Below are 27720 nucleotides of genomic sequence, written 5' to 3' on the forward strand. Positions count from 1 at the left end.
ATTCCTTCGGAAATGCCGGCTAATTCCGCGAATACCATACGACACTATAACGACACTAAAAAACCCGAGAATTTATTATATTATTAACACCATTTTATTAGACGCGAACTTTTTGGTGGGAGATCGCTATGGGTATACCATACGACGGCTTTCACTTCGGGCCTCTTCAGTGTCTTCATTCAATCCGATACCAGCTGTTAAAACGCTTTTAACAATTTCGCTTGACAATTAAATGCAGTTTCTTTACGTGTCTACGCGACTTTAGATCGAATTTGGTGTATTAAACTGGTGATAATTTTCGTTAAATAATGATAAATCTCGAAGGCGGATAAGCGGTGCGACCACCCGGATGTGGAAGACTTGTTTGCCTTTTTTGTTATTAACTGCATGTTAAGAAATGTGCTGTGAAATTTTACTGGAATGATGGAGTTGCGGAAATATTTTGGACTTTTTTGGGCTATTTGTGTGTTTTTTGGAGTTCGAGCAGGTCAGTTTTATAACTATTATAAATAAACAAATTTTAATTTATTATATGCCAGTCTATATTTTTGTTAAAAAAATTAAATTTAAGCAACTAATGGCTATATTTTGAGTAAGTAAATCAAGACGAACAACCTTCAACCCTTATAAAGCACTCGGATACTTAAAGGAGCGGGTGTGAAACTAACTAAAAACAAATGAAACATTTTAGAAACAAACTATTTGACAGTATAAATATTTGAATAAACTTCCACAATCCCGTAGTTACCCAATTTATCACAGTTATAACAAGCTAATTGAACCATTAAATATCTTTTGTCTCAACCTAAATTAGATCATACGATGAAACCGGTTATTGTCATAAACTGTTGGAGATGATCGATCGATCCACAAACATCGAGCACTGCCTTGAATAAAGTAATTAAACACTTAACCCGTATATAAAAGAATGAGGAAATGAGAGGCGACAATTTAATTGATGGATACGTCAACCCCATTAATCAGTGAATCAATTTACTTGACGACCTATTCCCACATTAGTTGAATATTTAAGGTTTCAGTAAAAAAAAATTATAAATCTGTTGAATGTAACATACGCCTGGACTAATACCACACCGTTAGAAAAAGACAACTGACGCAAGCCAAGGCGATAAAGCGAGAGAGGGATAGCTGCCATGTATCATTTTTTTTTGCTGAAACATAATGTGTACGTATTAAATCAAAATTTGTATTTTTTTTCTTGAAAAAAAAAGCAATTGATAATGATTCAATTTTGTGTCACATGCATCCGGACTAATACATTGTTAGAAAAGGACAGCTCTCACAAGTAACGCATGGAAGTGAGAGGGAGGTAAATGCCACGTGTCAGTTTCTTGGTTGCTTTATAGTATGGGGGCTTTGTTGAAAAAAATAATGCTAATAATAACTAATATTAAATGGATTTTTTTTAAACACCTTATGAGCTTATACAGCTCAATACATAAATATTAAATAAATAAAAGCTCCTTAAGTACACGTCACCGTCTGACTGCATCTAATTGCATTGCATACAAAGACATTATAAGTTCTTTACTGACCTGTATCAATGCTCAGAGGACATTGACACACTTATGCACTTTAGATGACGCAAGTGATCGGCGTTAATTTTTCATTGAAAAGAATCTTCTCATTACCAAGATTGGTTCTTTTATAATGATGATAATAATAGACGAAGCTACAGGTTTATTAAGTAAATTTTAATCAATAATAACCGAAACGATTGCTAGTTCAGTAAAAGCAAAAGAATTACTCGTTTAATGGTCTTTTAAATAATACAAGGTAGCCTTGTGCTAAATTGCATCATTTTCGAGTTTTGTGAATTGAAATAAATGTTCTAAGTCGTTAAAGTTATATTATGGAGAAAGTGCCAATGTCTACCCAAATAGTGATTTAATTTATTCAATTATTCACATAAACATTTTGAAACATTACTTCTTTCCAATAAAGCCAAACCCAAACGTAAAAAAGTCACTTGCTACAAAAAGGTGGTGTTATTGCCGCACATACGCGTATTCCTTTTATATCCGGATTTAATAATTACTAAAACCTTATATCCTTTCATGTAGAGTATTTCTTTTTTTTAACCGGAATTATTGCAAAATTATTTTTCCATATGGGATTTTATGCATGTTTACGCGCCATGAATTTTTTATTGTTGCGTATGGTTACGTGTTCTTTGGCGCGCATAATATGTTAGACATAAGCTATTACTGCAACTCTCTAATTGTTATTAGGAAATTATATCTAGTCAATTAAGGGAAGTAAGGGAATTTAGACGAAATATACTATATAAATATTGTTTTTTTCTTCCAGAAACTAAATATAGTAAAGTAGAAAAACAAAGATACGACGGCTGGTTCAATAACCTTGCGCATCCAGAATGGGGATCTGTAGGTAAGAAAATACTTTTAATTTTTTATATAAAAAACATTATCAAAAATATGACTTTTGCACTTGGACTACGAAAACATCGAGGGGAAACATTACGGCGGCCATATTGGATTTTATGACGACCCATGACTTATTGGAACCTGGATAGTGCGTCACTTAATTTTGTTTAAAACTGGCTTAAAACCCACTCAGATGAGTGTAGATTGGCCTAAAATGGTTTTACTAAGATTAAGACTCCCAATTATGCCATATAAAATAAGTTTTTAATTTTTCTTTTCCCTTAAAAAATAATTTAATGTTTGACGTTTATCGTGTTCGTTGACAGTTGCGCTCAAGCTCGGCGTCATGGCAACCGGATAATGTAAACACCCAATTGTATAGCTTGCCATATTGGGCAAGATTTCGTGAAACACCTTTGGGTGACGCTGTATTATAAAACCTAATTAATTTACACAAAGAAATCCACTATAGTTTTTTAAATTCAATAATCTTACATCCTCCTAGACACCACTTTTTTTTAAACTAAATAAACCCACTTAACACCTGCTGTATACCTCGGCATCGTTCGACAGAACTATAATTCAAGTTTTAAAGTGATTAGTACAATAATAAAAAAAAAGAACATTATTCAGTCGCGTCCTTATAAATCTGTTAATGAAATGAAATATTAAGAAATCCACTTTAAAACAATTTAATTAATCTTGTTCATTATTATTATGTAACTTATATAAATTAATTTCGCCAGGAGATTTCTTGCAATAGATTATCGCGTGTGCAACCCATCTTGATAACATCTAACGTGTAACTTTAATTGCTTTTGGGATTTTATTTATTTGAATGGGTCGTATTTGTCCTATTTACATAAATTATAGGTAACATCTACAGTAATGTCGTGAGTGTCCTGAGAAATTGTAGAATTGGAAACTTTTATGCTGAACAGAATATATACTGGGCGTTCTACAGAAACTTGTTATTTTTCTTCTAATTAATTAATTTTAATTATTGATGGTTTTTGTATATCTGCCTGGTCTATATCCGTATACATTATGATTATATATGCGCGACCCTGATCTCATCTTAATTTAAAAATGGTCGCATAGCCTTGGAATTTTTGACCTGATTGGATCATACCAGGATTAGTAGCGGATAACGTCTTAAAAAATTATTTTTTTAATGAAAAGTGTACTAATAAATTTTAAATAATTATGTATTTATTGCTATAGTGACGTCATGAATAATGAGTGCGGATTCCTGTTTTAGCGGTTGACATTTGACAGCGATAATATTGACGTAAGTCAGCTGACAAAAAAATTTAAAAAATTTGAACTCTGCTTAATTTGTTGGTAAACAAAAAAGTTATTAAAATTGAAAAAATAACAAGTAAAGCCGTTTAAAAAGGTTTAATGTCGCCTTCAGATTTTAATGTTAAATACAACATTTGTTTTAGGGTTTTCAGGATGAAAAATTTAACAAAATGCCAAGAAGTTATCAAAAAATTAATAGGAAAAGACATCAAAAGGTATTCTTCCAACAAGCTCTATTTTAATTATAAACAAGAAGAGTTTGAGAGCTGGACCTAACTTTCTAACTATTGCCACAGGAGAAAAATTTACAAAATTTTTTATTCTTTGATAATAACTTTGATAGTAACAATAACTAATAACTAATAACTGATCAGTAACACAGACAAAAACACTATCTTGGTGATCAAAATTATTCTTACCACAAACGCAGTTTTCCCTACTAAAGACCTGATTTACCAATGCACAATCCCTTCTATTTTAAATCTTGAAATTATTGATATATTTGAACCATTTACTATATGGTTTTGTCTATCCATAACTTGCTGCTCATGTCATAACCTCAAACTCTTTGATTTCTGATTCGCAGACAGTCACTTGATAAGACATGCCTCACCGGCTTACGCTGATGGAGTTTACATGCTCTCAGGGCAAAACAGGCCCAGCCCCCGAAAGCTCAGCAGACTGTTCATGAAAGGAATCGATGGCTTAGGCTCGGTGACTAATAGAACAGCTTTGTTGGCCTTTTTTGGCCAATTGGTCACATCTGAGGTACATTATACCCAATCACATTATAGTCAAAACATCTTGGAAGCTTTTTTTAGGTGGTGATGGCCAGTGAAAGTGGTTGCCCCATAGAAATGCACCACATAGAAATTGAGAAATGCGACGAAATGTACGATAAAGAGTGCAAGGGTGGGAAATACATACCGTTTCATCGGGCTAGTTATGATAGGGAGACGGGGCAGAGTCCTAATAGCCCCAGGGAACAAGTAAGATACTTGAATTTTTTTTATGTTATGTTTTTATGATTATTTTGGTGTTTAGCTGAATAGGGTTACCAGCTGGATTGATGGAAGTTTTATCTACAGCACTAGTGAACCCTGGATGAGTGCCATGAGATCTTTTAAAAATGGCACACTGCTCACTGATAGCACTGGGAAAATGCCCATAAGGAACTATAAAAAGGTCCCATTATTTAATAACCCTGTGCCCCATATGATGAAGATGCTTAGTACTGAAAGGCTTTTTTGTAAGTGATGCACTTTTATTATAAATTTATAGATTTATTATAACATTTATTTATTTATTTATTAATTCACAAAGTGACATATTTCGTTTAAAATTCAAAAAAAACATATTAAGCAAAAAATTAAAAAACCAGCTAATATACATAAATTAATAACTAAATCAACCTAAAATATAAATTTACAAATTAGTTACATACAGATTAAAATACCTAAACCTATACACAAACAAATATGTAGAAGACACATTTTTTAAATATTGTCTGCTATCAAAAAGTTAACATTTTCTTGACTGTATACAAAACTGTTATGAAAAAAATAATTTAAATTATAAATAGGGTTTTTGCAAAGCAAATCTAACAATTTCACTTTGGTTTTTTGGGTTTTCAGTTCTTTTGAGCTTAGAATATAACTAGAAATTACTGTAAGAACCTTTAGGCTGAGAAATAGTTGAGGACAAGATTCCCTTGAGCCTTTACAAAGCATTGTTCTGATGATTTTTTTATTAGCACTTTGATTATTATTGTGCAATTATCTCATGGTATAATTTAACAATGAATAAACATGAGTATAATAATAAGACATTACTATTTTTTTTTCAACAACATTTCTCGGTTTTCAAATGACAAAGTTATGAGTAGCAAGTTTACCTAGTACATGATCAATAATGTGAGCTTATATCATCACCATCAATATTCATTAATGCAAGTACTAAAAAGCATGGGAAAACTGGGTGTTTTAGTTAGATTTAATAGAACCTTATTATCTTTGCAAAAATTAAGTAGCATGATGCTGTTTCTTAGTTTCAATTAAAGAACTACTTGATATAATAGAAGTCATATAGTCTGCATATAAAATATTAAATATTTAAAAAAAGAAATATTTTCCCAATTGTATAGTCCCAGGAATCTGGTTCCAAGGACCATTTATGTAACAATATTTGGTACATTACATACATTTGGTACTTAATGTTAAAAATATGAAAAAAAATAAAGATTGAAATGGTTCAGAATATAATTTGCTACAAAAAAGTGTAATAAAACATTTTTCCAAATATTGGACCCAAAAAACTTATTTTCGAAAAACAAAAACCAAGAAAGGAGATTCAGGAGCAGAAAACCTCACGAGTTCCAGAAGTTCGACCTTAATACATACAAGATACTATTTACTGACCTAGACATAATACAACCAATTGCCTGTAGCGTTTTTTTTATTGACTGAAATGTACGAATATTTTAGTGCTGGGGGACCCTCGTACCAACCAAAATCCGGCCCTACTGACCCTCGGAATTTTATTTTTCCGTTGGCACAACGTCGTCGCCGCCCGTATCCAGACTTCTAACCCCACATGGGAGGACGAAGATGTGTTCCAGAAGGCGCGACGCATTGTCGTGGCAACGCTGCAAGTATACTTTCGACACCATTTCTTTTCGCAATCAATCACTTTAATACTGCTAGTGATTTCCAACATATTGTCCCAATTGTTTTCAGAACGTAATAGTCTACGAGTACTTACCAGCGTTCCTGGGCGAATCTTTACCCGATTATTCTGGTTATCAACAAAACGTTCATCCGGGAATTACCCACGTGTTTCAGAGCGCCGCCTTTCGCTTCGGACATTCGTTAATACCCCCCGGATTGTATCGGAGGGATGCGAATTGTAACTTTAAACGCACCGAAATGGGACATTTGGCTTTGCGGTTATGCTCTACTTGGTGGGACTCTAATGTAAGTGTGTTAAAGTATGATTGAATTTAATTAATATCGAACGGATTACGATTAATTTGAAATATTGGTCTTCATAAAATTTGAGTCAGTAAAAGAACCTTCTTTTTGGACTTTGAAAGGTGTCGGAAACGAATGGGAATGGGTTTTGGGAATCAGAAATCCTGTGCCTATGTAGATGTACTAAGAATCGGACTATTAAACATTTTTGCATAGTTTTTCTGAAATTTTGTCAAAGAACAAAAAAAATTAGTTGATCAAGACCATACAGACACTAAAGAAAATTAAAAAGAAAAATAATACCCTTTAATTAACAACCATTAGTAAACTGACAAGGGAACAGAAGGACAGGGAAAATAATGTAATTACTTCTGGTTTAAAATGGCCGATGATATTTAAAGATTATGATATTTAAATGATCCAAAGATGGATTTCTCTGAGACTGTGAAGACTGTTTTGAGACATTTGAAACTCGAATCCTTAAAACTTGATCACTGCAACCCATTAAATAATAGAGAAAATGCCTTTTTCTTAATGAAACTAAACTTAAGTCTACGAAAAATTAAAGATTGTTCAGTTCAGACTAAGAGCTATTTTGAAACATTTAATGTACCTCCCAAATACTATGACTTGTTGGTATCTTTGCGATGCTGACCTTATGCCATTTAATAACGTGGTTAATGGAAATTCCAACTTGTTGAATTTGGTGTTTTGTAACAAATTTTTCATTAATTAAACAGGCACACTTCAAAAATAAACTAAACATGATCGATTGGCATCCATTGTTTAACTTCCAAAATTTAAATGATAATGTTAGTATATTTTATAGCAAAATAAATAAAATAATTCGGGAAAAAAATTCCTCTTAAAAGCATCAGCAACAAGTTTTCCTCATATTAATCCACAACACCCATTTTTTATTTAATTTTTTAATTCTGTATAAAATTTTAAGTATATTTTGTATACCATGTCCTCTATCTAACCTCAATATTTATGAAGAAATTTGCGATTAAATTTTTTCAAAAATAACCATGAATTTTTGGAACAGTTTATAAAATAAACAAATCAAAAAAATTAAAATAAATGCCCGAATTGTTGACCATTAACTTCCTGACAGTAACCACGTTGATATTTAAATTCTTGTAATACTTTACTTATTATTGTTTGAGGCCGGATTTGTTGTATTTCTGATCTAATTCAAAGGTTTTCACCATTTGGATAAAGTGCAATTAAACTAGGTACTATCTGATTTTGAAGCAACCTTAAATATTTTTCAGAGGTAAGTGCGCCCTCAATAAAATTGCGACCCACAGATCCTGCCCATACGTTTAACTTCCTGGGAAATTGTCTGTGACTTTCCATACTCCAGTGTGGATTTTCTAGTTCCCAATAACGAAAATTTTACAGAACCATTTAAAAAAAACTTGCCTCGTCGGAAAAAACAATTTTACTTGAAAATTGTGGGGTTGCATTACATTTCATTATCATTATTTCGCAAAACTATATTCTGCGCATGTAATCGTTTTCAATAAGCTCCTGAATGAAATGAATTTTATATGGATACCATGCAAATATTTTAGAACACATGATTTACTAACCGACTGATCTGCAGCAACTTATCAAATTGATTTATGTGGATTTTCTTGCAAATCGAGCAAAATATCTAATTGTCTGGTTTCTGGAAGCGTGGGACGGTCCAGGTCATATTTGTCTTTAACATGACCAAATTCTCGATTTTTTTTTTTCACCGATCGTGTAATAGGCCTCTCCGGGTACTTATTGTTAAACAGATCACAAACTTCGGCCTGTGTTCGAGTCTTGTCGCCATATCCTACCATCATCAAAATTTCAGTTCTTTGTTTTTCAGTTAAACGCACTATACTTTTAAACTTTGCAACTGCCCTTGACATTTACGTAAAGTAATACATACTGTTTCCATGCGATTAAATGGTGACAAGGTGTCAACGATCAAATTATATACCTGTTAAAAAACTATGAAACGGCATGCTTGAGTATGCTCAAATGAGCCAAACAGTTGCAAATTTACTAATAATGTTAGTATTAGGTATAAGACATGGCGTACAAAATATACTTAAAATTTTAAAAATGGAATAAAAAATAGGCGTTTCCGTTTAAAAAATTGAAGTTGATGGTCGTTGCTTATTTTTGGTTCACGTTTGGTGTCCTAGCGTTTTTTTTTTCGAACACACCCCTAAATTTTAAATGAATTTGTTCCAACTTGCGCGTCCTCACTGTATATTAGGTTAAAGTTGTAATATTATCTATAGTTTACTATTTTTGGATTTTTTCGATCTGCTAAAAAAACTGGTAAAATTAATAGTGTCAGGCCAAAAATGTTAAATTCAAATCCGGTGGCGGTAAATAAATATTTTAATTTTAATATATGGGGCGTTTACCAATTTTTATTATAAAAACAATATTAATCAAATAAATCAAATACTAATTACGTCTTAGTGATAATTATTTACATTATATATTTTAAAAAAACCACGATACTTAAATTACTTGTTGATTATGTTGATAAATATGTTGATACATGTAGTCAAGTGTAAGATGACATAACGTACGTACCTGGAAAAAAAAAATGTGTTGAGGAACCAATTTCCTAATTATGTTATTTTATTTAGTATTTAGATATTTTGATTATTAAAAGATTTAAACATTTGTAACTAGTTAAATTATTATTTAATAGCTATTTATTATATTTGGAATATTAATACGCATTGTGTCTGTCACCCACTAGCGCAATATAAATGTGCTATTAACTGCTTAAACAGATAGTAAAATAGGATATTTGGAAAGGTAGAGTTTCATACTATAAATAGTACAGGAAAACGTAGTTTGCAACATTCAAATCTGTAAGTGGCTCAATCATTCCACAATAAGCAACTTGTTGGTAAATAAATCTACGTTATATAACCATCTTAGGTAAAAGGAAAAAGATGATATGCAGCTCTAGCACTCTGCTTTTATTAAATGAATTATCTGTAAATATTTTATGTAGATTAAACAGGTATTAAATGTTTTATGTCAAATATTATTATTATCTTGTAAAACACATATATTTAAAATAAAATGTTGAAATGTAAATAGCAACAACAATAAAAATAGGAAATAAAAAAATAATGGAAATTGGATATGCTCCGTGAGAAAACTCACCAGTATAAAAATAATCCAAAATAAGGCACAAGCACTTAAAACAAATAATATTCACGCACGCTACTTTCACTTCAAAAGTCGAGTATGTTTTAAAAAGATCTTTTAAGCGAAGTTTGGATCTCGGGGCTCTTAGACTGGATGTTTATGAGATCGAACCTCTAGTATCGAATTACTCTTGTATGGCTTGTCCATAAATTCTTTCTTAATCTTAATAGTTATTGCGGCGTTAAAAGAAATGGGACGAAGTGTTTGGTCTAGTTTAATATTTTTTTAAAGGGAAAAAAAAAACTTACATCTTACAATAGATAATTAAAAACTAACTCTTGGAAATATTTATGGTTTGTTAGGAGGTTTTGACAAGCAATTCCCTGGAGGAGCTCCTGATGGGAATGACGTCCCAGTTGGGAGAAAAAGAGGACGCGGTCCTCTGCTCTGACGTCAGAGATAAACTGTTCGGTCCCATGGAGTTTTCCAGAAGGGATTTGGGGGCCCTGAATATCATGCGGGGCAGGGACAACGGACTACCAGACTATAACACTGTATATGACCGTCACTTTCTTTTAATTTAGGTATAAATTAATTAAAATACTTTTACAGGTTCGTAAGGCATATGGTCTCAAAAAGATCCGCAATTGGACCGAAATCAATCCGAAATTGTTTGAAGACAAACCGGATTTATTGCGAACCCTTATTGCCGCTTATTCGAACGATATCGATAACGTGGACGTTTATGTGGGAGGAATGCTGGAAAGTTACGGTCAACCAGGGGAGCTTTTTAGGACCGTTATAAAAGAGCAGTTTATACGGTTAAGGGGTTCGGATCGTTTCTGGTTCGAGAATGAGGCCAGCGGGTGAGATCCCCCTACAGCCGAAACGGGTTTAATTAGACTAAATTGTGCTACTTTTTAGGATTTTTAGTCAAAAAGAGATTGAGGAGCTTCGTAAAATCACCCTGTGGGATATAATAGTAAACAGTACTAATATCGAGCCGAGTGCGGTCCAGAAAAACGTGTTTTTTTGGACCGAAGGCGATCCTTGCCCGCAACCGATGCAACTGAACGTATCCCAAATGGAACCGTGTAAAATGATCACCGGATATGACTATTTTGAGGTAAAGCAATACCAAAAAAAAAAACATGCAGTAAAAATTACGAAAATTCTTATTTAGGGTAACGAGTTGGTGTACATTTACGCCTGCGTTTTCCTCGGTTTCGTGCCGATATTGTGCGCGGGCGCGGGCTACGGCGTGGTCAAACTACAAAACAGGCGTAGACGACGTTTGAAGATGAAACAGGAGGAATTGAAGTCGAAAACCGGAAAAGTTCCCATCGATGCCATGATGGTGCACGAGTGGTTACACGCGAACTATAAAAGGCTCGTCAAGGTTAAATTTGGTCCCGAGGCAGCCATTAATATTATCGGACGGAAGGTATGTGTCCTAATATACACCAGTTTTCGAAATACTTAGATTTTCTTAAGGCGTTTGACAGTATTAAGATTTTTGAAACCGGTGAAAAACTACACAAGTAATTTCATAATGGTTGTATTTACAAGATAACTTGTAAAGACCTTTTTGGTGGGGAAACTCAGCTTTCATATGAAAATAAAATAATTAAAATCGTTGCAATAGTTTTCAAAATATTTAGATTTTTGTAAAGCCTTTGACAGTGTCAAGATTTTAAATCGTTCAATAACTCCGAAACGGTTTTATTAACAAAGAAACTTGTAATAACCTTTTTTGTGATACCAAAACCAAAAAATTATTAAAAAACTATTTTCTGCAATTACCGCTTTTTCATTGCCCTAGAGAATTTAACAAAATTAATCAGTTACAATACTTTTTATTTAAATTTTGATACATAGTAAAGACAAATAAAATTTGAGACATTGGTAATACTTTAGGTATGTCTTATTGATTTTTTTTTGTATACTTTGTGCCATTCAGTAATTGGACGGCTGCGCGCCTGTATGTTGAATGGCCCCTTTAGGGCCAAATTATGGACCGGCTGGTAAAGACTTGGGTTACTTAACACATACACAAATTCTAAACAAACAAAAAAAGATTGTTTAGAATTTGTGTATGTGTTAAGTAACCCAAGTTTGATGATGGCAAGAACACGTGCCGAAATGAATAACTCTTGAAATTAGAGGATTAGCGTTTTATTTGTGGAGGTAGGCTTCTTCCTTAATGTAAACCTTCTGTTACGTAACAACAGGTTAAAATTTGGTTCATAATTCCTCCTACAGCTACTGGTAGGTTTACAGAGAGGATAGAATTTATCTGCCTGATAACACACAGGAACTTTACTAGCTGGTCCGTAATTTGGCCCTTAAATAAATAAATATTACCTTGACATACATGTTTTGCTTAGGGCGAGAATCTACGTAGCGTAAACTTCAAAAACGCCGACTCGGTTATGGTGGACGAGTCCCTGGACGTTACCGAGGTAAAGAAACCCATGGTCCTGGTGCACGTCCAAAGGGACCACGACCTCGTCCTGGAATTCGACACGGTCGGCAGCAAGAAGAAATTCCTCAATAAGCTCGAACAGTTTTTGAACTCCAATAAGAAGAACTTGAGGCTAACCCAGGTGATAAATCGCGGGCAAACACCCAATGACTAGCTGCTATAAGAGTTACTTTTATCAGGTGGTAAGGGAGATAATGTTGGCCAAGGCGGAAACTAAGGAAAGAAGAGAAAAGAAACTGGAACACTTCTTCCGGGAGGCGTACGCTTTAACCTTCGGCCTTAGACCGGGAGAGAGAAGACGAGCCAGCGATGACACCACCGATGGAGAAGTAAGTATTGCCCTCTCTCTTCTTCTTGTTGTTTTTAAAATAAAAAATAAAATAAAATATCTTTTATGAACAAAAAATGTCAAAAGTACCAAATAAAAATTTAGCCATTAGGCAATAAATAAAATATCCACTTTCAAATATACTGACAAATTTTAAAATACATGACATTATTTAAAAGCTTTAAGCACAGTATAAAAATTATATAAAAAAAAACATATCAATTACTACAGACTGGCTCATCACAGCTTACCACTCCTGATCAAATCTTTTAGTTTCTTTTTAAAACAGGGACAACTTAATGTTTTAAGATTCTCAGGTATTTTGTTATACAGGGTGTCCCAAAAGTATGGACACACCCAAAAATGTTGGGAAATATGGGCGCTAGAAAAAATCTTTAAATAAAAAAAGTTGTGGGGAATCAATCAATGCATCTAATGGTGACCTTAAACTTGACTTCTTTCTTTTAATTCCGGATATTCATTTTTATTTTTCAGCTCTGTATGAATATTTACGGTTCTAATAAAACTTGTATGATTATTTTTATTATTTTACGCAGGTGGTGACGGTGATGCGTACCTCCTTAACAAAATCGGAATTCGCCAGCGCCCTAGGGATGAAAACGGACGCGGTGTTCGTCACCAAGATGTTTAATATCGTCGACAAGGACGGGGACGGTCGCATCTCTTTTCAGGAATTCTTGGACACCGTGGTGTTGTTTTCGCGCGGGAAAACCGACGAGAAATTGCGGATCATTTTCGATATGTGCGATAACGACCGGAACGGGGTGATCGATAAGGAAGAGTTCTCGGAAATGCTTAGGAGTCTCGTGGAAATTGCCAGGACCACCAGCTTGTCCGATGACCATGTGACCGAGTTGATCGACGGAATGTTTCAGGTAACATTTCGAATTTATTATTGTAGTTTAATGGGGTTGTCTTTGATTGATGTTCCAGTAATAAAGTTTCAAGTTTTTAGACATTTTTTCTTTTGTTACGGGGCATTTATTGATGTCTTCCAGGAATATTTTTTTTATCGCAACACTTTTTAGCCACTTGCGAGATTTTCGATATCATAAAAAACATCATTATGTTTTTCATTCATTGGAATAAACATAATACTTTTTAGACATTTGACTTTTCCAGTTTGGTTTGAGGCTTTTGACGTTAGATAAATAAAAGAGCTTAATACACATAGTTATTACCGTACTAAATTACGAGACACTGTTAGGTATTCTGTATCTGAATCCACTAAGACATTACCTTATAAATAGAAATATTATTGCAGGATATTAATTAATTTTGTTAAATATTCATGGAACTCGGATCGGTAGATAAGCCGAAAAGTGGGTCAAAAGTCCTTTTTTTCACTTTCTACCGCATCTCACCTCTCAGGAACACCCTGGATCATTATAAAATTATACTTTTCTTACGTATTTATAATCTTTAGAAACGTGCCAAATAATTTCAATGCGATCGTCAAAGATTCCTGGGACTCAGATGGGTTTATATGCCGAAAAGTGGGTCAAAAGTCCCTTTTTTCACTTTCTACCGCATCTCACCTCTCAGAAACCCCCTGGATCATTATAAAATTGTACTTTTCTGACGTATTTATAATCTTTAAAAACGTGACAAAAATTTCAATGCGATCGTCAAAGATTCCTGGGACTCAGATGGGTTTATATGCCGAAAAGTTGGTCAAAAGTCCTTTTTTTTCACTTTCTACCGCATCTCACCTCTCAGAAACACCCTGGATCATTATAAAATTGTACTTTTCTTGCGTATTTATAATCTTTAGAAATGTGCCAAATAATTTCAATGCGATCGTCAAAGATTCTTGGGACTCAGATGGATTTATATGCCGAAAAGTTGGTCAAAAGTCCGCTTTTTCACTTTCTACCGCATCTCACCTCTCAGAAACACCCTGGATCATAGTAAAATTGTACTTTTCTTACGTATTTATAATCTTTAAAAACGTGACAAAAATTTCAATGCGATCGTCAAAGATTCCTGGGACTCAGATGGGTTTATATGCCGAAAAGTTGGTCAAAAGTCCTTTTTTTCACTTTCTACCGCATCTCACCTCTCAGAAACACCCTGGATCATTATAAAATTGTACTTTTCTTGCGTATTTATAATCTTTAAAATCGTGACAAATAATTTCAATGCGATCGTCAAAGATTCCTGGGACTCAGATGGGTTTATATGCCGAAAAGTGGGTCAAAAGTCCCTTTTTTCACTTTCTACCGCATCTCACCTCTCAGAAACCCCCTGGATCATTATAAAATTGTACTTTTCTGACGTATTTATAATCTTTAAAAACGTGACAAAAATTTCAATGCGATCGTCAAAGATTCCTGGGACTCAGATGGGTTTATATGCCGAAAAGTTGGTCAAAAGTCCTTTTTTTCACTTTCTACCGCATCTCACCTCTCAGAAACACCCTGGATCATTATAAAATTGTACTTTTCTTGCGTATTTATAATCTTTAAAATCGTGACAAATAATTTCAATGCGATCGTCAAAGATTCCTGGGACTCAGATGGGTTTATATGCCGAAAAATGTGTCAAAAGTCCGCTTTTTCACTTTCTACCGCATCTCACCTCTCAGAAACACCCTGGATCACCATAAAATTGTACTTTTCTTGTGTATTTATATTCTTTAAAAACGTGACAAAAATTTCAATGCTATGCCTGGTAGATAAGCCAAAGAGTGGGTCAAAAGTAAGTTTTTTCACTTCTTATTACCTCTCAAGAACATAAAGCTTGACTTATGTGTTAACTTGCTAAATAAAACCCCGGTTCCGTTTATTTTTCTCGGGTTTAATTTTTTACGCTATTTAATTATAATGAACTTATATCCTGATAGAATTTAATTTTTACATCAACATTTATTTTAGGACGCCGGCCTAAAACACAAAAACTTCCTAACCTATCAGGACTTCAAGGAGATGATGCGCGAGTACAAAGGTGATTTCGTGGCCATAGGTCTGGACTGTAAGGGGGCCAAACAGAATTTCCTGGATACGTCCACGAACGTGGCCAGAATGACCAGTTTTAACATCGAACCGACCTCGATGGACGCGGAAAAGTCTTGGGTGAGACTCAAGTGGGACAGTTTGACCACTTTCCTGGAGGAAAACCGGCAGAATATCTTTTACTTGTTTATATTTTACGTTGTGACCATCGCGCTCTTTGTGGAGAGGTTTATACGTAAGTCCTTATAATAAATTTTTCTTTTATTCATCTTTTTTTTTTTAATCAGATTACTCCTTTATGGCCGAACACACCGACTTACGTCACATAATGGGCGTTGGGATAGCGATAACCAGAGGGTCTGCTGCCTCACTCTCATTTTGCTACTCGATCCTCCTCCTCACCATGAGCAGAAACCTCATCACTAAACTGAAAGAGTTTTCCGTACAGCAGTACATTCCTTTGGACGCCAACATACAGTTTCATAAAATTGCCGCGTGTACAGCCATGTTTTTTTCGCTGTTGCATACTGTAGGCCATATAGTGAATTTTTACCATGTGTCCACTCAGCCCGTGGAGAATCTGAAGTGTCTTACCAATGAGGTGCGATTTCCGTCAGATTATAAGCCTGGGATAAGTTTTTGGTTATTTCAAACTATCACGGGTAAGTATTAATGGGAGTAAGGTAAAAGTAAGTTGAAGTTTGAGTTTTAGGGGTGACCGGAGTGCTACTGTTCATAATAATGTGCATCATAATCGTATTTGCTCATCCGACGATACGCAAAAAGGCTTATAAGTTCTTTTGGTTTACGCACAGTCTTTACGTGCTTTTGTATGCGTTATGTTTGATTCATGGACTGGCCAGATTAACCGGAGCGCCCAGGTTTTGGTTGTTTTTTATTGGTCCAGGAATTATTTTTACATTAGATAAGGTAAGACCATGCAAATAATAAATAATATCCTAATGATTTTATAATGTTCAACTTTGATTATGATTTTTTTGATTAATCTATTAATAAGACAAAGTTTAATATTCAAAGGCGAAAACCATTGAGTTTATTGAAAAATTGTATAGAATTTTATAATCTACAACCTGTAGTTTTTATACCAACTTTCTTATTTTAAATGGGACACCCTATATGTTATTATATTTTTGGATTCTCCACAAAATTCCAAACTTTTTGATGTATCACATACCATACCTTATTTGACTGTTTTTAAGATACAGGGCGTTAAAGAAAACGTAGGTCTTGCAAAGTATGGAGGCGCACTATCTTGCTGAAATCAGATGATTCTATTTGGCATATCAGCTTCTATTGGATCCGGTAATAGAACAGCTAGGTTTGGAATTAGTTCTTCTCGTAAAAGTACCTTGCTCCATTTAAATTTTCTTTGAAGAAAATTCGGCCTATACCTTGCTGACCTAGAATTCGTGCCCAAACATTTACTTTTTCTGGGTGTTGAGTGTGTCCCTTGCCTCATCCAACATAGATTTTCTTGTGCCCAATAACGGCAATTTTGACGATTTATTTCTCCGTTCAGCCTAAATGTCGACTCATCGGAAAAGAGAATGTTTTCTGTAATAAGGATATTATTCTGCATTAATTCCATAAATTATTCACAAAATTCAATTCTTCTATCTGCATCCTCTTCATTGAGTTTCTGGAGAATTGTTAGTTTATAGGGATGACATTTTTCTGCTTCAAGAACCCTTACTACTGAAGGCTGGCTCACTACCTGCCTAGTGGGAATATTAGGATTTTCTTCAATGGCTAATAACACATTAATTTTGGTGTCTTTATTAAGCGCAGATCGACGAGAACGTGCAGACCATTTGCCGAAATTGTTTTTCAATCTTACTTATTATAGTACTTTGAGAAATGGGTGGTAAATCAGGATAGATAATAATATAGATGATAATACAGTACTTCATTTTGGGTTCTCCGTACTCCGTAATTATCATTAAGATTTCAATCTTGTGCTTTTCACTTAAATAGCCCATTTTGTAAAAAAATTAAAAGAAACTTAAATCTGATTATCCAATAATAAAGGCACGTCTTGTAGCAATGTCAACATTTATAAAATGTCAAAATTATAAAAATGCGACATTTTTAAAGGACATTCATAAAATACGTTACGAAAAACTGTTTAACTGAAGAGCATATTTTTTGAATTTAAAACATTTTTAAAATAAATAATCAAAACTTAAAAAGAGGTGAATAAAGATATGGCATGTGACACATCAAAACGTTTGGAATTTTGTGCAGAATCCAAAAATATAATAACATATAGGATGCCCCATTTAAAATAAAAAAGTTGATATTAGCCCCGCCTACATGGCACACCCAGTATAAAAAAAATTGATTGTAAAAAGTACGCAGTACAAAAACACGCTTCCATTTATTTATTATCCAATTTATTACAAGTTAAAGACTCGCACTGTATTAACGATTTAATAATGTTATAAGGTGTTTTACCTGAGAACAAACTTACAAAATAAACTTTGCGTGTGTTAACATTTAGGGCATTTTTAGGTAGTAAGCATGCGCACCCGTTACATCCCCTTAGACGTACTGGAAACCGAACTGCTCCCCTCTGACGTCATCAAAATAAAATTCTACCGGCCACCGAACCTTAAATACTTATCCGGTCAGTGGGTCAGATTGGCCTGTACCGGATTCCGAGATCGCGAATTCCATTCGTTTACGTTAACCTCTGCACCGCACGAAAACTTTTTGTCTTGTCACATTAAGGCACAAGGTAAACCACTCTCCACCGCAAAATTTTGTAGTAAATTGTATATTAAGCATCATGAGTGTAATTTTAGGCCCGTGGACCTGGAAGTTGCGCAATTACTTCGACCCGAGCAACTATAATCCGGACGATCAGCCGAAGATTTTGTTGGAGGGACCGTTCGGGGGCGGCAATCAGGATTGGTACAAGTTCGAGGTGGCGGTTATGGTTGGGGGTGGCATCGGGGTCACTCCCTACGCCTCCATTTTGAACGATCTCGTATTTGGAACTTCTACCCATAGGTATTCGGGTGTGGCATGTAAAAAGGTAAGGAAAACACCAACACAAAATAGAACAAGTGCAAATCAATTATATTAGAACCAGAGTTACGAACACGCACTTTAAATTATTTACTGGGAACAATATTCCCATGACACAGGAGCAGACTTTTTTCCAAAAAAAAATATAAGAATATATTTTGACTTTTAATAGCACCTGAAATTAAGGGAAAAGGCTTAATTTGGCTTAAAATAGTAATTAAAGGCTTATTTAGTGTGCGGTTTTCGGAAAAGTTGCTAAACTATACCTAAACCGTTATTTGTTTAGCTGTCTTCTAAATTTCAGCCATCTATCTCTTTTTAGTTCCTGAGATCCCCTATCTCAGGAATTGTTTCTTTTTGCCCAACTTTCCATAATAGATTTTCCATGATTCTTTTTTCCTCGAAAAAAATCTGAAATTAATTTCCAGTGGTTTCAATTTCAACTACCTTCTTCCAAATTTTAACCCTGTACCTACTTTGGTTCCTAAGATATAGATTTCGTCCCAGATAATTTACTTGTTTGTCCTACATTTTTAAGGCACACATTTTCCATTCAAAAAAACTCTTTTGAGTCAATAAATATTGGAGAACCAGATACTGAAAATGATTGTTCCATTCTTTTGGAAAGTTCCCGATTACAACTGCCTGGAAGAAACATAAAAAAAAACTTTAAGGATTTCTGAAATATGGACATCTAGTGCTGCAGAATTTAATTTTTTTTTTGTCTAAGTTTCTACAGCTGATTTCTCCTCCATTAATTTTTTGAAAAATCCTAATTAAATTTAACTTGAGTGAAGAATTAATAGCGAAAAAGTATTGCAGTTACATCACTTACGATAGGAAAAAATACGAAACAAGAATAAAGAGGACAGAGATCCAAGTGAATCTCCTTTAAGTCTGGTACAAACTGGAGGTGACTTCTAGTACAAACTATAATATTGGTTGAATAACACATGCAATTTCTTAATCTTGCATCTAGCCTTTTTGAACCAACCAGAAAGGCTCCCGAAGAGAAGAAGATAATGCTTTCTTTCTTTAAAAAAAAGCAGTTGAGCAAATTTCTCATTTCTTCCAATCAGCAAACTTAATGATTTCTTTAGTTACTTTAGGAAATTGCTCCTTTTCTGCAGGCAGTCAAAGAAATTTCTCACTGCAAGAAATGAGAAGTTTCTTCAGGTATCTAAAGAAAATGTCAGGAAAATTTCCTCAAAACATTTGAGGAAACAGATAAAGACATTGTTTATGTTAAAATCTAAATAAAGTGGCAACTTGGACCCCACTGAAGAAAAATAGGATTTTAAATTATTTTATTAAAACAATAATATGTAAGCCTTTTAGTTCTTGAGATATGAAACCTCCATGTTTTCAACATGATTTGACTCTATTTGTCAATTTAGTTAATTCAAAACGATTAACTGCTAACAGTACTACTTCTAATGTACTTCTACTTATGACATCTAAACAAAAAAATAAACACATTTCAGACCTGAATATACAAATTAATCATTTAGAAGTTGATGAAGTAAAAAGTATAAAATATTTAGGTTTAATTATTGATAATCAATTAAATTGGTCTGAACATATTACGCATATTTCCAACAAGCTCACAGCAATGATTCCTGTACTCTACAGGTGTAGAAATTACCTAAATGCAAAAACCCAAAATAATATCTACAATGCCTTCTTTTTATCTAACCTCAGATATCTACTGCCGATATGGGGGACATGTGCAAAAACAAATTTTAATACTATCCAAATAACACAAAATAAAATTCTAAAAGTATTATATAACTATGATAGGTTTACTAATACCGAAGTTTTATACGAAGAATTGGGGATCCCAAAACTCAATACAATATTAGAACTAGAACAAATTAAACTAATTAAAAAAAATCTTACTAAACAACAAAAATCTAATGTAAATATTGTACACTCAATTCGTATTCATAGTCATAATACTAGGGCTCAAGGTAATATCCATAATTTTGCCGTAAGGACAAACATAGGTTTACGCAATCCAATCGCACAAGCTAGTGACACATATAATAAAGTTCCTGAAAACATTAAGGAAATCCAAGTTTATACGTTGTTTTAAAAAAAAATTAAAATGTATTTAGGTGTATGGTAGAAAATGTATAACAATCCAACACTGTATATTTCTTAAGTTAATATTCTCGAGGCCAGAGCTTTAAAGCACTGTTTAGAGAATTAAATAAAATAGTGATGTAAATTTAAAATTATACAAATAAAGAATTAAAAAAAAATTAAAAAAAAAAAACAAATATGAATTAAATAAATAATAGTTTAAAAAAAACACACTAAACTAAAAAATAGAAAATTATTTTTATTTTTTATTACAAAGAGTCTTTATTACAGTAGTAGAGGGTTGGACAATCAATAATAATTAATTACCTTAAATAAAAATCATAATAAAATTTAAGTTAATTAATAAAATAATTTAGATCAAAGTTAAAACCGTGGGGTTATTGGTATTATGATTGATTGCCTGAGCTTCTACTACTGTAATAAAAAGTTTGTGTAATTAAAAATGATTTTCTACTTTTTAGTTCGATAAGCAGTAAAAGCGTGTTCTTTTAGTCTTTCTAAACTAATATTTAATAAAACTAAATTTTCCGATTACACTAGTTAACTAAACTAGATTATGGTTTGGAAAATCATCTAATTAAATAATAAATTTTGGTCAAACAACTTATTTATTGCGGCAACCTTGCGAATACCTCGATTCTGTTAATTTTGGTAACTGTTAATGAATTTATATTATGCCTATAAGAAATCAACGGTTAAAGTTGTTTGATTGACACGGCAGCTACTCCAGTTTTAATATCAAAAATTAAAATTCTAGGTATAAACTACTATAAAAGTTCATTAATTCATATAACCTCTGATTCAAATCAAATATACTTTTTAGGTATACTTTCTTTGGATCTGTCCCTCGCACAAACATTTCGAATGGTTCATAGACGTCTTAAGGGACGTGGAACGCAAAGACATCACCAACGTCTTAGAAATTCACATTTTCATCACCCAATTTTTCCATAAGTTTGACCTAAGAACCACCATGCTGGTAAGTCTTTATTACTTATATAGTTCATACACCTGACCAACTATTGTTTTTTCTAGTACATATGCGAGAATCACTTTCAAAGACTGTCGAAAACGTCGATATTCACCGGCCTGAAGGCGGTCAATCATTTCGGGCGACCCGATATGACGTCGTTTTTAAAGTTCGTCCAAAAAAGGCACAGTTATGTGAGTTTGTTTAGTTCTTTTGCCTTAATTGTTTGTTAAAAATGTTGTTTTTTAGGTGAGCAAAATCGGTGTATTCAGTTGCGGCCCGAGACCCCTAACCAAAAGTGTGATGTCTGCTTGTGATGAGGTCAACATGGGCCGAAAACTTCCCTATTTTATTCATCATTTCGAGAATTTTGGATAGCAGTATTAAAGAGAACACATTGAATGAATGTTATTTATTAATATTGTATATTTTTTTAATCCCTTGCTTATAATTATTGTGATTTTGTACTTAAGTTTTAATAAATTACATAATATTTTTTAAATAACAATTTTTTATCTTCAACAATACCCTGTACAATTAACACCTACTCATAAAGGCTTAATGTAATCTTCAACTTTGAACTGTTCCACCGAAGTATTAACTGGCCTCCTATCCACACTCTTTTTCTAAAATTTCACTTGAATCAGTAAAAATTTGAAAGAAACATAATCAATGAACTTACAAACAATGGGGTTAATATGCTGCTAACTTTACTTGCTGCATCAGAAATCCCCATTTTAGCTTCCGCCTCCTCAATTTTGCCCTCCAAGGTATCCAAATTTGTTTTTATGTGGGCAATCATGAATTCGGTGCTGTCAATTTTATCACACAAATCGTCGAATTCTGGCTTATAGCTTATAATTGAATTTAAAATGTCTTTAGAGTCTTTTATGTCCGGTTGGATTAGTGAAAACATTGTTTCAAACTCTTCTAGACGGACCAGTAGATCATCTACTGTTTTGTTTACTGGTTCTAGCTGTTGAATGATGTAATGAAGTATTATAGTGGTAATTTTGGATGACTTAGGAAGGAAAAGGTCTAAAATTCAGTTATGTGGTGTGGGAAGAATGATGTTGCAAGGAGTAAGAAAAATGAGTGAGCAACAAATACTAAAGGGTTTAGAAGTATGGGCAAAGCTTGGAAAATAGTATGAAAGTGGTTTAAATTAGCAAATAAGCATAAGGAATCCGATATTACGTGGTTCGTCTTTAAGGTATCATAACTAGCTCCATGTAAAAAGCTTAGAGGCTATTCTTACCTTTTCTTTAATATTGTTATTGGTGATGTACTGACTATAGTCTAAAGCTGTTTTTTTAATGGTGGCATCTTTGTTTTGCATTTTATATAACCATGAATAAAATAAAGCATAAATAAACTATATTTCCAAGACAAAATAAAAAAAAACATAAATAATAACAATTAACGAATTTTGACATTGACAGTTTTGACACATTTCATTATTCATATCCGTCGTTAAGGCTAATTTAAAAAAAAAATGTGTTCCTACCAGGGACAAACAAATTGGTTGTCTCTGTTCTTACGCCGAGTGCGTAAATGAATGTTAATCGTAATTAACGCGGAATTTAATGTCAGAGACAACCAAAGTTTTGGTTGTCTCTGTTAATGTTTTGGTTAAAAGAAATGACTTAAATTAGTCCGTAGGTAATGAGCAAAAAATAAATCAATTTTCATTCATGTTGAATTATATGCAAAGATCAAACAAAAAGCGCCTTTACGCGATAAAGTGGCCACAAAAATGTCACTATTTATTTGTATTAGTCCATCGGCTTGTGATAAAAAAATCTATTTTGATTTTTATTGAATTCTTGTAGAGATTAAGAGTAAAATAAATTTTGAAATTGACAGTTGTGGCATAGGTCATATATAGAAATAAATATATTTTTACAACTTTGCTGGATATAGCGTGTTGTCAAGAAAACGTGACTAATATATTTGTCTTAGTACGTGGGCTAACGATAAAAAACAAATCAATTTTCATTTATGTTAAATTTTATGCGAAGAGTAAATTAATAGACACATACGTAAAGCTGTCTCTACGTGTTCACGGGATAGAATGGATTTATTTATATTAGTCCGTTGGCTAATGACAAGGAACATTCAATTTTAATTTATATCGAATTTAAGCCACAAAGAGCAGACTTACAAGTGAACATAGTGACATATTATGTCTTATGCATACAAAACAATAGTATAGGTATTCAAAATATCGGCACCTAAATATTTCTATTGACTAGTCTAGGAGCCTGTGATAAATAATTTAATTCACGTTAAACGTAGACGAACATAAAATCTTATAACCTCACATATTCGTTAAGGTAGATGTAGAAGGCCAAAAAGTATCAACTTGTCTGTTGACAAGACTTAAGGTCTTGTCTTAGTTCGTGTGTTTGTGATGGGAAAAATTATAATTTAAAATTATTTTTGTGACATTGAAAATAAAATTATCAAGGACACAAATAATAATCAGCTGATTTTGACATTGACAGTTTTGTTAAACGTCAATCACATAACTACCAGAGAGGTGTTGGTCTTACACTTACATTTCTGTATTAGTCCTTGTGCCTATACCAAAAAAGAAACAACAAACTCAAAAAGTGAAGCAAAATATTTTATTAAATGCAATAAAACAATAATTTAAAGTACCCTAACGGAGCATTTTGTATACAAAAATAACAAGTATATTCAATTGGTTATCCTAAATTGCGACACGACACACCCGTCTGCCAAAGAAAATAATAAGCAAAAAAGGAATTTCAATAATTCAACGGAGACCCGGTACAGCGACACTGAACGATTAAATACCGAAAAAAACCACCAATAAATATGTTTTTTTTTATAATCATTTGAGAGTCAATTTTATTAACATTCAGTCACATTAAAAATTATTAATATGATAACAGTAGTGTAACACACTTAATATACACGACGACATTATGCTGCTGCTGCTGGATTAAGTTATGAAAAAATGCGGCGGCGCGAGATTGTTTTTTTGTGTATATGCCTTAAAAAAGAATTATTTATTTATTTTTTAAAAAATGTCCACTTTTTTATTCTGCCCATTGAGGCACTCACTTTCACGATTTTCCATCGCCAAATTTGAAACTGGTCGGTACTGCTTGTTGGGTAAACATGTAACCTAAAATATATTAAAAAACAAATTGTTGTAAAACAAATTTAAACCATAAAATACAGGGTCCACGGGGTTGTTATGTCAGGTTTAGGGACCACGTTTTGGCGAAACGTCATCGGCCAATTCGAATAGATCTCGATTTTTGATTAATAAATCAGACAGAACAACCACCTGGACTAGAAAGCTTTATATACAGCGAGTTTCAAAGTACCATTTTAAAATGCTTAAATATTAAATATAAATAAATTATTAATATTTAATAGTTGGGACCTGCTTACTTATTGCACTTTACCCAACAGATCTTATATAATATCTATACAATTGCTGATATATTATAGGAATATTCTGAAAAATCCGATGTACTGTATAAACTGATACTGTTCAAATTCTCTCACCCTGTACAAATTACTACTCGTTTCCTCTAAATTATAATACTTAGAATTGAATATTTATGGCCCCGCGGCTCTTCACAAACGACATACGTTTAGTCCTATTGGTCGGTCTCGAGGCCGCTCCACCACTTGATCGGCAAGTCTTGGAAAAAAACACCGAAAATAAGATTGGGTCTGTCTCGTCAATTCGGGCAGGAAGGGGCAAGAAGTCACGCGCGCTCTCATCGTTCACCCGCTAAATTGGCACAAGTATGCCTTTAAATCTCCCCTTTTTGTGAAAGAATCTCTCTCTAAAAATCTCTCTTTAAGTAAAATAACTCCCTATCGATCTCTAAAGCCCTATTTCACTAAATTAAATAAGTAGTGACCTAAAACGTTTTTGGATGTAAACTTTAAGAATTTGTTTAGTTTAAGAAGTATTTGCCCGAGTGTCCGCCGAAGTAAGAGCTGTGTTTTTTCGGATATTATTATTTCATTAAACGGGTTGAATTTATCAGAACAAATTGTGTGTTGTGATTTCTTCCCCATCCTTTTAATCACCGGATAAATTAAAATAAAAACAGAATTAGTCCCTTTGGAAATACATATAATTATTAAAACCTCTATCTATTATGTTGGGAAAGGAATTAGAGCCCCCGACAGATACTTAAAGGCGTTTTGCAACAATACTCTTTGATCGGTAGACGTTGAAAAATCTTCATAGAGCTACGGATTACTTAAACAATTCACTAAGAAGATTTTTATTAATAAGGCCAGTCAGTTACCGCTACTCAATGCGATGCCTTGCATGAATACGACCTAATAAATAATCTCAAAATATTTTTTTTTCGTAATACCTTTCTTTCAGGTGTTTTACATAATTTTTCCTTTTTTTTAGGCTTTTAGAGTCAACTTTTCCTTTATTCCAAGCATTTGAAGTCCTTTCCAGGGCCCTGGGACTCAATTTTTACTCTCTTTGAGGTCCTTGTCAGTTTCAGATTCCTTGACAAGTCGAAGTTTAATTTGACAAGTGTAATTAGAAAAAATTGCAGAAAATCAGAATGTTATTTTTTCCCAAAACTATATACTAATTTCTTCATTTATCAATGTTCCAACTGACCTCAGAAAAAATGATCAGACATTCAACCACATTGTAATCTATCAAGAGAACAATTTTTTCAACCTCTAAATATCACATTTGATAACAATTATTTTAATTTTGATGGAAGATGGAACAAATTTTCAGTCTAGGTATTGGAAACTGTTTGCCACCAATATGTGCAAATATAATCATGTCAGAACTACAAAAGAAACGTTTATCAAATCTTAATTCTGATGTTCCCTTTTTTAAAAAGATATGCGCACGACATTATTACTTGTGTTCCAATAAAAACAAGGTTCGAACAGTTATAAACACATTCAAAAGTTTCCATGATAAATTACAGTTTACCGCTGAAGTTGAAAAGAACAACATAGTTTCATTTCTAGATGTTCTACTTATAAGAACAGAAAATGACTTTATGAAAACTGACTGGTACCATAAACCAACGTGTTTTGAAAGATTACTCAGTTATAAGCAAATGCATCCCTTTCAGCATAAAATCAATATAATTAACAACTTGAAACACAGAGCTTTAAAACTATCACACTCTTATTTTCACAACGAAAATTACTTACTTCTAAAAAATAGCAATCCTGTAAAACTAATCAATAAAATTGTAAAGCAAGAACCAGGCACCCATACCAACTTAACCTCTACCGAACACCAAAAAAGATTTTAAATTCAATACGTCAAAAATTTGTGAAAATACAGTAAAACAACTATACAAACAAAAAACGTCTTTCAAAGTCAAGTGGTGTTTACAAAATCCCATGCTCTGACTGTCAAGGCGTCAATATAGGTCAAACAGGTCGTTAATTAAAAACTAGGATAACTAGGAAATCCTAATAAGGCCAAAAAACAAACCAGCTCTGGCAGAACATGGTGAATTGGTGACCCAGAAATATACCAATTTAATTTTGAGGAGGTTAAGATCATTGATATCCAAAACAGCTATGAAGAAAAGATTACAACATGAAAACGATGCCAACAAAAAAACAAGATACTTAAGGACATCTTACGCAAATCTCGTTAATCTAATAAAACCCACAAATTAAATTTAAATACTTCTCAAAAACAGATATGCTCCACTTTTTACAGTCTAATGAAAAGCTTTAAAGACGAAAGCGTTTTACAGTCAGTAAAAAAAAATTGAAAAATGTTGTAGCGTTTTATTTTTCTACTCCTTATTTTCACTAACGCTCCATTGATATTTCATTAATTTCAATAATTATATTAATAATTTCAGTCAACTTCTTTTATTTATATTTCTTTAAATTCACACTGTCAATGACACATTACTACTGTAACGCATCACTCTCCTGGTTTAATTATTC

At 33.2% G+C, this 27720-nt stretch overlaps 3 protein-coding genes across 5 annotated transcripts in view; 1 reads left to right on the forward strand and 2 right to left on the reverse strand.

Annotated features, from left to right (window-relative positions):
- The first annotated feature begins 151 nt into the window (after window positions 1-151).
- On the forward strand, window positions 152-22270 carry LOC126735493 (dual oxidase). 2 transcript variants are annotated; one of them, XM_050439499.1, is made up of 22 exons: window positions 152-487; window positions 2332-2412; window positions 4300-4481; window positions 4535-4702; window positions 4758-4962; window positions 6197-6363; window positions 6449-6685; window positions 10210-10401; window positions 10460-10713; window positions 10772-10973; window positions 11031-11291; window positions 12235-12453; window positions 12512-12661; window positions 13218-13556; window positions 15558-15870; window positions 15923-16297; window positions 16348-16565; window positions 18168-18393; window positions 18461-18693; window positions 21616-21771; window positions 21828-21956; window positions 22012-22270. In XM_050439499.1, exons 1-22 carry the CDS (start codon window positions 421-423, stop codon window positions 22138-22140), a joined length of 4503 nt encoding a protein of 1500 aa, XP_050295456.1. In that variant the 5' UTR covers window positions 152-420; the 3' UTR covers window positions 22141-22270. The 2 variants fall into 2 exon arrangements, with proteins under 2 accessions (XP_050295456.1, XP_050295457.1); XM_050439500.1 differs by lacking the exons at window positions 152-487; window positions 2332-2412 and adding an exon at window positions 3857-3928.
- LOC126735503 (biogenesis of lysosome-related organelles complex 1 subunit 4) lies at window positions 22160-23199 on the reverse strand. The gene is made up of 3 exons (XM_050439513.1): window positions 23021-23199; window positions 22445-22738; window positions 22160-22388 (listed from the first exon to the last, which is right to left on the reverse strand). The coding sequence occupies exons 1-3, from the start codon at window positions 23099-23101 to the stop codon at window positions 22311-22313; spliced, it is 453 nt and encodes a 150-aa protein (XP_050295470.1). The 5' UTR covers window positions 23102-23199; the 3' UTR covers window positions 22160-22310.
- A 1179-nt stretch (window positions 23200-24378) lies between these two features.
- Window positions 24379-27720, reverse strand: part of LOC126735495 (importin-7) — a 30935-nt gene continuing 27593 nt past the window's right edge. Inside the window, exons 18-19 of one of the 2 annotated variants that reach the window (XM_050439503.1) lie at window positions 24856-24919; window positions 24379-24784 (exon numbers count right to left, since the gene is read on the reverse strand). In XM_050439503.1, the coding sequence (XP_050295460.1) occupies window positions 24858-24919 (62 nt within the window). In that variant the 3' untranslated portion in view covers window positions 24379-24784; window positions 24856-24857. Of the gene's footprint in view, window positions 24920-27720 lie in introns of both variants that reach the window. The other variant, XM_050439502.1, reaches the window with a different exon arrangement.

The sequence above is a fragment of the Anthonomus grandis genome, chromosome 4 (assembly GCF_022605725.1).
Source record: "Anthonomus grandis grandis chromosome 4, icAntGran1.3, whole genome shotgun sequence".
Classification (NCBI taxonomy): Eukaryota; Metazoa; Arthropoda; class Insecta; order Coleoptera; family Curculionidae; genus Anthonomus; species Anthonomus grandis.

What these genes read in the sequence shown, in the direction of transcription:
- LOC126735493 (XM_050439499.1), top strand. Translation starts at nt 421, where the DNA reads ATGATGGAGTTGCGGAAATATTTTGGACTTTTTTGGGCTATTTGTGTG. An exon ending in TAGTACTGAAAGGCTTTTTT is followed by an intron (nt 4,963 to 6,196) that starts GTAAGTGATGCA and finishes CGAATATTTTAG; the next exon opens with TGCTGGGGGACCCTCGTACC. An exon ending in CCGGATATGACTATTTTGAG is followed by an intron (nt 10,974 to 11,030) that starts GTAAAGCAATAC and finishes ATTCTTATTTAG; the next exon opens with GGTAACGAGTTGGTGTACAT.
- LOC126735503 (XM_050439513.1), bottom strand. Translation starts at nt 23,101, where the DNA reads ATGCAAAACAAAGATGCCACCATTAAAAAAACAGCTTTAGACTATAGT. An exon ending in ATAACAATATTAAAGAAAAG is followed by an intron (nt 22,739 to 23,020) that starts GTAAGAATAGCC and finishes ATCATTCAACAG; the next exon opens with CTAGAACCAGTAAACAAAAC. An exon ending in GCATATTAACCCCATTGTTT is followed by an intron (nt 22,389 to 22,444) that starts GTAAGTTCATTG and finishes GTGAAATTTTAG; the next exon opens with AAAAAGAGTGTGGATAGGAG.